This window comes from Lygodium microphyllum, unplaced genomic scaffold, assembly GCF_053477565.2.
Source record: "Lygodium microphyllum isolate KBCC unplaced genomic scaffold, Lygodium_microphyllum_v1.1.10 scaffold_238, whole genome shotgun sequence".
In the NCBI taxonomy this organism is placed as follows: domain Eukaryota; kingdom Viridiplantae; phylum Streptophyta; class Polypodiopsida; order Schizaeales; family Lygodiaceae; genus Lygodium; species Lygodium microphyllum.
The window spans coordinates 97,578-109,055 of NW_028229721.1; the positions used below are offsets into that span (position 1 = coordinate 97,578).

General features: G+C 39.8%; 1 protein-coding gene across 1 annotated transcript in view; it reads right to left on the reverse strand.

Annotated features, from left to right (window-relative positions):
* LOC148008234 (uncharacterized) overlaps nt 1-8,024 on the reverse strand; it is a gene marked incomplete at its 5' end in the record, with an annotated part of 65,123 nt that extends 57,099 nt beyond the window's left edge. The window contains one exon of the mRNA XM_087674373.1: nt 7,197-8,024. Within this exon, the coding sequence (XP_087530499.1) occupies nt 7,197-8,024 (828 nt within the window). The remainder of the gene's footprint in view (nt 1-7,196) is intronic.
* Nucleotides 8,025-11,478: the final 3,454 nt, after the last annotated feature.

The window sequence follows — 11,478 nt, forward strand, 5'->3', positions numbered from 1 at the left end:
ATTGGAAAGAGAAAATAGTCCAAAGAAGCAGGTGAAGCGTGTTAAATGTAGTGGAATTAAGCTTGAGGACATGGATGTAGATGTATGGAAGGAATTGGATGAGTTGGCACACTCTACTACTATGTTGACACTCTCAAAATCTATGTATTTTAATGTGAAACTCCGCTAGCAATGTTGGGCTTGAATAGAAGAAGACTTAAACATGATTCTATATAGCAGGAACTCCTTCCACGTAGGATAACCTTGGAGGCAAAATGCTTTTATGCCATGTGGGAGGATAGACGGGTATTCTTCAAGTTTTAGAATTGGTATTTCATTGAGAGGAAAGGTTTGTGTCCAACCCCTTCATGTTGAACAAATTTTGAGAGGCCAAGAATAGTCGACCAACAAGCATAGACTTGATCTTGCTTTACTATGTGTTAAATATAGCTCATTAACATTACATGCATGCTTAGGTAATTGTTTGCCTTACTTGTTTAAGCTTTGGAAAATTACCCTTAGTTAACGAGAATCGGTTGGACAAGTAGCACATTATTATTTTTAGAGTTTACATTATTTGTATGAAATGATTAGGAATGCATTGTCATACACTTTCTCACACACACACTTGTGCGTGGGCGCGCACACACACACACACACACACACACACACACACACAGAGGGCAATGCTCCAATGCAAATGTTTTAATTGTTTTGTTTTCACTTGTCCAAGTCTAAAGTGTCTCTTGGGTAAAGGTGCCATTCATGGCACACACCTAAGCAATCACACAATGATCTTTGCACAAAGAATGTAAGTTCGCACTTTGGCTGCATCACCATACGCATGGGGCTAGAATTCACGTGCAAAACAAGATGAGCCCTTGTGCTTCACGAATTCATATTGACATTGGTGCAGAATTAAATGCTTTGTAAAAGAAGGTACCATGATGCAATTTATTGAGATGCTCTTATACAAAAACACATGAACATGTGTAATAAAAAGACTGTTGAATTTAAGCCATGTGAAACTGAAGGTGACATGTTAGGTTAAAATAGCCACTCCCCTACTTCAGTCTATTGTAACTACATCCCTCATGTGTTATTATTGGCAGCTGCCTAGCACTGAGAAAGTGTGTTATTACTAGCCCTTGTTTTCATATGGGCCCTTTTACACATGCAAGTCGAGGTGATTGAATGAAGGGCAACACTGCTCTTTTACTGGCCTTGGTTTTCGTATTGGCCCCTTTACCCTAGCAACAAACAAGTAGCAAGTTGAGGCGATCCAATGAAGGGCAACACTGTTCTTTTACTGGGCCCGATTTCCGTATTGGCCCCTTTACCCTAGCAACAAACAAGTAGCAAGCGGAGGCGATCCAATGAAGGGCAGCACTGTTCTTTTACTGGGCCCGATTTCCGTATTGGCCCCTTTACCCTAGCAACAAACAAGTAGCAAGCAGAGGCGATCCAATGAAGGGCAGCACTGTTCTTTTACTAGGCTCAATTTCCGTATTGGCCCCTTTAGCCTAGCAACAAACAAGTAGCAAGCGGAGGCGATCAAATGAAGGGCAGCAATGTTCCTTTATTTGGAGCCCATGGGAGGCTGCCCAAAGGGGCCACCGGTTGTGCAGGGGAGCCTTGTGTCGGCTTACAAGTAACGCTTCTAAGACGAAGGCCAGGCCTGCTGGCGGGAACGATAGCAAAGGCAAGGGGAGCCAGCTTTTGAAGGAGAATCTGCTCGCCGATCCCCGCAGGAAGCCATGGTGTCCTTCGAAATGAACGATCGGAAGAGTAAGAGTCTCTCTGCTGGTTCCCTCTCGTTGTGAATCGTGAACTTAGAATTGCATCTCATGTTGACTCAGTGCAAGTGCGGGAACAAAGAAAACCCCCTTAGATCTGATAATACATGCTAGGTATCGCCCTTTATCCATTCATTGGAGACACAGCAAACTGTTTGCACAATCTGCCGGCTTCAGGATCCAAAATCATCTATCATGCCACAGCAATCAGGAGTTCATTATGCTTTCGCAGACGGCTGTTACATTGCCTGTATTGTCTCGAAGCATAGTAATACAAGTTCCAGGACGTCTAAGCGAGAGTTAAGATGGTCAGAAAGATGAGGACTGGGACCCTTGGAACGGCCAAAGCCACTGCTTTTGTATTTGTAGTCTTCCTGTGATAGGTTCTTTTTGGCAGTCCTTGAAGTGCTGGCCTCAAATGGGGTTTGGCAGCTTGATCTGAAAATAATTGGGTGGCATCTGTCATGACACAACAATCAGGAGTTCATTATGCTTTCAAAGATGTCTCTTATGTTGCCCATATTATCTAGCAGCATATCATATCAATACACTTGTTAGGACGTCTAAGGAAGAGTTATGATGCTCATGGATGCCAAGAAGTTTAAGATAGACAGTTCTCTATATGTTCCACGTAATAGGACTTGAGGCATCCCTCTTTAGCCAAGAAAAGGGATCCCATTAGGAGATTAACCTTTCCTCAACTGTCTTAATTTGTGGCAGCAGTGTCTCACAAATAATGAGCAAGATGTGTTTTGTTTCCTTGAAGAAAAATAGGTCAAGGGATCTTGTGTGTTATGTGACAAAATTGGTATGTAGAGTGTGCCTTTTCAACCAACAAGCTCTATATTATTTTGACTATCCTATGTACATGATTGCACATCACGCAATCATGCAAATGGAAAATTTTACAAGATATCACTAAAGCTAATGAAGGAGTTATTGCAACCATGTGAACGGAAAAGTTAGCAATATAGATGCAGAGAAGTCAAGCTTGCAAAACGTCTCATAGTTAACTATCACAAATTAGTGAGATGGGATTGCTTCTCGTGCACATGTCATATTGCATGTCTCGTTAAACGTTTTTGTGGTGCATGTAAAAAAGGACAAGAATCAAGATTCAAAACTCATAGAACTAAACATTGCAAAGGCTTTATCCTCCATAGTTGTTATATTCTAGGGAGTAGGTCAAGGTAGCTGCAAAACTTTTCACCCTGAAACTTTCACCTCTAGGCAGGTCCCAAGTGTGACGCTGGGTGAAATGATTGAATAATACATATAAGATAGTTGGTATAATTTATGAGTTATAGATTTCATATATTATAGCATACAAATCCTTGCATGTTATTAGCAAATGATGCCCTTTTTTGGGTGCACACATGCATGTTGTACATGTGTGCATTGAAATTGAGTAGAGATCAATTATCAACATTAAGGGCATTCATATATAAGGTTCTTGAAGTTGAACCTAATAGATTTTAATGATTTTACCCTTTTCTTGGCAATGCATCTACTAGGGTAAGGTTGGGCTTTTATGTTTGACTTATCTCAAATCTTCTAGTTGAAGCCGATATAAAATCATCACTAATGAGGGTCTAAAAGGTCTCAATACAAGGCAATAGTATACCCTCATTAATTACACAAGATGCATAGGCATCATATCCTATATATTGTATGTTTGCAAAAACCCTCAAAAAAGTTTCAAAATTTGAAAATTTTCATTTCAAAACTATGTTTCAACTAACAGTTTCAATGATGATGTTTCATGTTTCATGAAACTAAGTTGTTTTTGTGAAACATTTCAGCCAGCCATTTCACTCAGGGCATTTCACATTTCAATGAAATGTTTTAGGTTACCTTGGAGTAGGTAGCATGCTCTAACCTCTGTTTGGCGAGGAACATGGATACTTTGTATCACCACGAAACGATAGTAGTGCCTTTCCTTTTCTCTTTTTCCTTTCCTTGAACTAAACAAATCAAGGTACTTCCATATGTTAATTATGTGATTGAGACCAAAGTATAAGTGTGTTCATGTGACTTTGTCTCTTGCTTAGTATATGTATAGCTTTTAATAGGCTGCTAACAATGTCCATAAAAAAATTGAATGAATACTCATCAAGCCATTTTGCTAAATATGTTCCCTTGACTTATACCATGCTTTCATTTGCAGAAACAAGGTTGCAACATGAACTCCTTATAAGCCTTAAGGAAATGTGTTAGCAGCTAGTCAACTCGTGTGACTTTGGGCTATGCTTGATATTACTGGGTAATAGGTATTTTAGTGGTCATTTTGGTGATTATTTAGGCATTTACTGTTGACCAACCAGCTGCCATATTTGGCATATTTTAGGCCTATTTATTCAGTGGCTCGTCCTCCTCTTATGCATTTATCATAATTCTTCAAGTGGTCTTCCTTTTGGAGAGAGGAGCTAATGCCGGTGCCCATGCATCATTCTCGACATACATGGATTCCATTTCCCGAGCACATCTCTAAGTTCTCTTCCTTTTCAGGGTTCTTTTGTTCTTTTGTTTTTTTTCTCTTCTGTCTTGTGTTCAACAATTTATTTCAACACTTGTCTATGCTTTCATTGCTGCACCACTTCTGACATGGTATCAGATTGTAGGATCTCGGTCCTTGTTGTGATTCTTTTGCTGATTACAAGTGTTTCTTCCGCTTGTTGATCATGCTTGCGTCTTCTAAATCAACAACTTGCGTTTTTAGCTTTCGCCTGGATTTTAGTTGCAATTGTTAGTTTGCTATTCAATGCTCTATCAACTTGTGTTTTTGGTTTTCTACCCCTAATCATGGCTGGACGATTGTTTGTATAGGCCGTTTTTGCTGTTTCTGGTAGTTTTTGGTTGGTTTTTCTTCATTTTGCAGCAATTGGCTTTTGTTTTTGATCAGATTTTTGGTTACATTGTATTTGAACTCTCATTTTGTGAAGTCTTTGTTGTTGGTTTGGTTGTATTTCCTCTCTGTATACCCTCTATCCTCTATCTTCTCTTCTCCTCTCCAGATGGCTTCTCTGTGCACTTCTATACATGATAAGTTACATGGATTTGACTATCTTACATGCAGTGTTGTGATGAAAGCTTGGTTTGTGCAGAAGCAGATTTGGTACATTATATGTAGAGCTATTCCTCGGCTTTAGTGTCATTTTTCTCTTCTCAATGATTTTGATGAGGACAACCATGAGGAATTTGTGTTTACTTAGGATTTAGATGATGCATGCGTATATTCTGCACTTCTTCGGTGTATTTCTAAAGAAGTTCCTGCTGTAGGAAATCACCAAAAATATGGTTGAAGCTTCAGATGTTGTATGAGGCACCTTTTCCCATGCGTACTGAGACTCTTTATGGATAGCTTTAGCAGAGAAATTTGAGTCCAAGGACACCATTCAGTCATTTTTGTTCCATGTTATACAGGTACAGGACTAACTTCAACACATGCAAATTGGTCTTCCAGTGGTAGTCTTGTGGGTACGGCACTCTATAAGCTTGCCTCAAAGTTTAATGGAGTGGTGAATGCTTTGAGGGCGTAGATATCCTCTACACCTATGAGCTTTACAGATATAGTATGAGACATCTTTGTGTTTACAAGGTAGGCTCTCATCTCATTATGGTGGATCCAGTAAGGCCTTTATAGCTTTAGAGAGGGGTGACAAGAATAAGAAAGTTGAAGGCCCAGTGTTATCATTGTGGTAAGAAGGGTCACTTGTGGAAGGACTGCAATGAGTTAGAAACCTCACGAAAGTAGAAGGAGAAGCAGAAGAAGGGGAATGCGGACTACTTTGACGTGCCATCCTCTTCCTTAGACTTTGACTCTGATCCTTTGGTCAAGGAGCAGTCCGTGGTGTGGGAGGGATTCACTTCTTCAAGTCGTGGGGACAACTTGATTGCCCCTTTCTCAACTGCTTTGTAGTCCAAGTGATGCGGTCATTCCTCACAACTCTTCGGTGCTAGAGAGGGAGTGTAAGAGGATGGTGAGATGGGGTAGCCGAGGCTCATCTATACAGGTATATAGGTGCATAGGTTCTTGAGAGGGACGTTTCTGACGCATCGCTAGCAGGTTTAAATCTTGGAGTTGGGATTGACATCCAGGTTTGTGATGAGCTATTTTCTTTGACAGAGAGCGGGCGGGCTTGGCTCTTAGTCTTTAGCTCACATGAGCGGACACTTTAGCCATCTTAGCCAAAGGTGGGGAATCCATGGTTATATATGTTCAAAGGCATTTTTGATAGGATAGTCTTGTTTGCTACTGCGAGACATTGTTGACAAACATGGAGATCTATTATGACTCTTCTCTATTTTCAAGAGCTGGTATCATAGAAACATGAAACGGGGAACGGGAACGGGGACGGAGACGGGAACGCCAAACCTAGCGAACGGGGACGTGGGAACGGGAACGGCATTTAAAAAATCAAAATTCATGAAAAAAAATTAATATTTCACTGATAATCCATGTGGACTCTGGGAGTCTGGAGTGTTAAAACTTAAAACCAAGGTATATAATCCACAAGGACAAATCATTTTAAGTTTTAACTTTAAGATATCATGCATTATTCTAAAACTACTCATTAGAAATTGAATTGCAACTTACAAGGCTCAAGAGGTAAGCTATTCAATTATAAATAATAAAATCCATAATACATATGCCAAAAATCATAAATGATAAAACAATGAACAATGAACTAAACTTTAAAGTCTAAGCTAAAAGAACATGCCTATGGTACCATTGCCAAAAAACTTAAAAGATTACAAATATGAAATTGAAGTCTAATCTTTGAAAGAACATGCTCATTGCCCCAAAAAAGACTGCAAATATAAAGTCTAATCTCTAGACTAAAGCAAAATGCGGCATGCCGCATGCCAAAATAGCCCAAAGGGCAACTGCAAGACTGCAAGACTCAAGTACAAGTATAATATCGACATGGCACAACTGTCAACAACCCAAGTGTCACAGTGTCATCAATGATCATAATATCATATATAATGTAAATGTGTCATGTATCATGAGACTCGTGATAAGTAAGCTAAACCAAAGATCATGATGGGACTCTGAGGCTGCTCTAGCCACTCCTGAAGTGCCAGCCTCATCATCATGTGTACCATGAATTACTGCATCTCCCTCAACATCAGCATGTGTCTCCTCTTCTTGCTGCATCTCCCACTCTGTGAATGGATCAGGCTTTGTTGTCATACTGTTACATAACATCCTCAAATTAGCACTAACGAATACTAGATCGTTTGTCCTCTCCACACCAAGACGGTTCCTCTTCTTTGAAGCAATGTGAGCGTAGGTACTCCACAATTGGTCCAAACAAGAGGAGCTAACTGACTGACTCAAAATACGGATGGCTAGTTGCTGCAACTCAGGACCATCCGAACCATAGTCCTCCCACCACAAAGCTGCCCCAATCTTACAGCGATCCTCTTGTGCATCCCCACAACCAAAAGAACCCCGAAAGGTCCTATAACATGAAAGCTGATCTCTGATCTTTCGTCTAGTGCCATGATCAGGCACTAGACGAGACAGTATAAGTCTCCATGCATCCATAACCTCACTGTCATTCTCTTGACCCTTGCCTTGGAACTCAGGATCCACAACAAATGCAGCTGCATGCATGGGTGAGCTATAGGAGTTCCACCTCGTCACAACTAAATGGTGTATTTCCTCATACGCCTCATCATTTGGTGCCAACTCCTGCAACTTTTCATTCAACCTGTCCATAGCCTCATATACCTTGCCAATGCAAGGTTGCATAGCATCCATAACCCTCAATAAATGTACAATGGGTGATACCATAGCATCTATCAGCTTTACATCATCCCAAAAAGTGGAGTTATTTGCTTTCTCCAAGCATAAGATACCTGTAGGAGTATCTGCCAATGTTGATGAGGTAAACTTATCACTAAGAAATAACTGCCTCAAGGCACCACTGCATTCTCTTAACCTACCTAGCATCAAGAAGTTAAAGGCAAATCTGGTATCAGAGTATTTTAAAAGTGTCTTCTTCGACCGCAAAGAAAAGTGATGGCGAAGAAATTGGTGATTCAAAACAAAGCTAACCATTTGAGCTCCTTGCTCTATGACAGGTGCAATCCATGACAAGTTACCAATATCCTTTAGTAGGTTGTTCAAGCAATGAGCCATACAATATGAAACTGTGATATGTGGATAATATCCCTGAATAATAGCACCTGCTGCCCTATTTGCAGGCTCTCCATCTGCAACAAATCCCACAACATGCTCTGGGCAAATCTCGGACTCCCTAACTCTCTAGGTTGCCCTAAACCCCGTTCGGGTGCCCAAGGCCCCAGACGGTCATCCCTCGCGCCCGTTTCCCATAATTTACCTTATTAATGTAACATTTCCTTCCCCTTAAGAATCGGTTTCGTCCTCGAAAACGATACTTGGAAGGTCCAACTGTAAATTGGGAAACCTTTTCCTCAGGGTACTTACTCGCTCCCATGTTGAGCTTTCTTCTGAACAATCTTTCCACTTAACCAAACATTCTTGATAAATAGTATTCCTTGTTCGTCTGTTACGAACATTTAATATTCTTTCTGGTTCATGTGGATTAGATTGGTCATCTAATAGCTCCTCAAGTTTATCATTTAAGATTAGATTATCTAAATCACCCAACTTCTTCCTTAGCTTACTTACATGAAAAACTGGATGTATTTTACTACCAGCAGGTAGTTGGATCTTGTAAGTTTGTTTTCCCACCTTTTTAAGTATTGTGAAAGGACCACAATACCTGGGTGAAAGCTTTGGACATCGTCCCGTTTTCATGGTTTTAGTTTGTTCAGGCACCTTAAGATAGACCAATTCTCCTTCTTCAAAGGAGATGTCTCTTCGGTGAGGATCTGCATAAGCTCTAGCTCGATTTTGAGCTTTCTGAATATTTTCTTGAGCAAATTTTAACATACTATTCATATTCTCCAAAAAATCCTTGGCTGCCTGCACCTTTTCCTTATGCAGTCCCACTGCATGGGGAGCTCTGGGCTGAAATCCATACATTAACATAAATGGACTATATCCAGCGGAAGAGTGCTTGGCACTATTATATGTAAACTCTGCTATTGGTAGATACTCTTCCCAATTAGTTTGCCTTTTACTTACATATGCCCTGAGCATATCTTCAAGGATTTGGTTAACTCTTTCAGTTTGCCTATCAGTTTGCGGGTGGTCCGCCGTACTCATGCTAAGTTTAGTATCCAACTTTCTAAATACCGCACACCAAAATTGACTATCAAATTTTCTATCCCGATTAGAAACTATATTTGCCGGAAGGCCATACAATCGGTATATGTTCTCTATGAACAATCTAGCCAATTCTGGTGTTTTAACATCAGCTGAAGTTGGAATAAACCCAGCCATTTTGGTTAACCTATCCACAATCACCCACACAGAATTGTGCCCCCTCTGTGTTCTGGGTAATACAACAATAAAGTCCATGGAGATACTCTCCCATTTTCCTGAAGGAATCTCTAATGGATGGAGAAGTCCTCCCATTTTCAGTCTTTCAGCTTTATTAACCTGGCATTTATTACGTTTGACCACATAGTAAAGGACGTCCTTATTCATTTCAGGCCAATAGAACTGCCTTTTAATAAAACTGTAAGTCTTATTAACTCCTGGATGTCCCGCGCCAGGGGTATCATGACACTCAAAGAGTATCTGGCGCCTTATTTCTTCATCTTTCGGGACACATACCCTACCCTTGTAGAGTAAATAACCATTATCAATGGTAAAATTCTTCCACTTGAATCCCATTTGAGCAACCCTTGATGCTCCATTTCCTTGTTGAACATCCTCAAATATTCCTTCCTCAGTGGAGGCCCTTCCATTTGGATCCCCATTTTCTATTGCTTCCCATATGTTGGAATATGCCGGATCAACCTGGCATTTTCCTTTTAAGGATTCAAGCAAATCGGAAGTGAACTGAGTAAAACTCAATTCATTTATGATGGGCATTCTGCTGAGTGCATCAGCCACTATACCTTATCTCATTGTCGAACTCTTGGAGGAGTTCGGCCCATCTGGCTTTACGCCCTTGTAGATCCAGTTGGTCATTGAGCCACTTAATGCTTTCATGATCCGACAGGATCAAAAGTTTGGCACCATACAAATAGTGCCTCCATTTCTTCATTGCATGTACTATTGCATACAGCTCCCTCTCATAAACAGAATGATTCTGTTTTGCACGGTCTAACTTCTTGCTTTCAAAAGCAACTGGTCGACCTTCTTGTAATAAGACCGCGCCTATCGCCTTATCACTGGCATCAGCTTCAACCACAAATGGTTTATTGGGATCCACAATTAATAGTACTGGAGCTGTAGCAATAGCTACCTTAAGTTTTTGAAAACTTTCATTTTGGTCTGTTCCCCAATTAAAGCTCTTCTCTTTCCCTTTAAGTTGGTCTGTTATTGGAACAACTATTTTGGCATAATCTCGAATGAATCTACGATAAAATCCAGATAATCCTAAGAAGATCTGCAGCTCTTCCAGGTTCCTTGGAGATGGCCATTCAATAATTGCCTTTACTTTTTTTGGATCCATCTTGATTTCCTCTTTCGAGATAATATGCCCCAAATATTTGACCTCTTGTGCGAAGAATTCACATTTAGTTTTCTTTGCATAAAGAGAATGTGTTCTTAACAATTGGAATACCAATCGTAAATGTTCCAAATGTTCTTCTTTTGATCTACTAAAGATCAAGATATCATCCAAGAAGACTACTACAAAATGTCCTAGATAGGGCCGTAACACACTATTCATCAGCTTCATAAAGGTAGCTGGTGTATTAGTGAGGCCAAAAGGCATCACCAAAAAATCATAATGCCCATATCTAGTACGAAATGCTGTCTTAGGAACATCTTGTGGCTTAATTCTTACTTGGTAATAGCCTGATCTTAAGTCTATTTTTGTGAAGAATTTTGCCCCTTATAATTGATCAAAAAGATCTTCGATTCTGGGCATAGGAAATTTATTCTTCACTGTGATCTTATTAAGTGCTCTATAATAATACAAAGTCGCATAGAACCATCTTTTTTCTTTACCAATAAAATTAGCGAAGCCCAAGGTGAATTGTTGGGTTGTATAAACCCTTTATCAAGGTAATCCTTAATTTGTCTTTCAACTTCTTGGTGCTGTGTTTCACTTAACTTATAAGGTGGTTTAGAAATAGGGTATGTATCCTTATTTGTGTCAATTGGGTGATTTATATCACCCCTATCTGGTGGAAGGCCACTTGGTAAATTAGAAGGAAACACATCTTTAAATTCATTTAACAAACCACTTAATTCATTACTTACATTCAACTCACAAACATAAGAAAATTGTTGCTTTATATTACAGAAAGTAAAAGTGTTTTGTACAGGAAGAGACCATAACATATATGCCTCACAAGCTTCCTTCTTTATTAGCTTTTGAACTTCAGTGGAACACAACAAAGGATTATCAGATACTTCATGTTCACCTTGAATCACAAAAGTCTTACCATCCCTTTCAAATTCCAGTGTATTGTGATGATAACTACGTTTTAAGGATGGTTCCAATCCCCATAGCCACTCCCTCCCTAAAGCAATATCGACTCTTTCCATATTCATAATTTGGAAATCAAGTTTATCTTTATATCCTTGGATCTCAATTTCCAAATTGGATACCATTGTATCCCATATTTTATTATCTTGACCTTG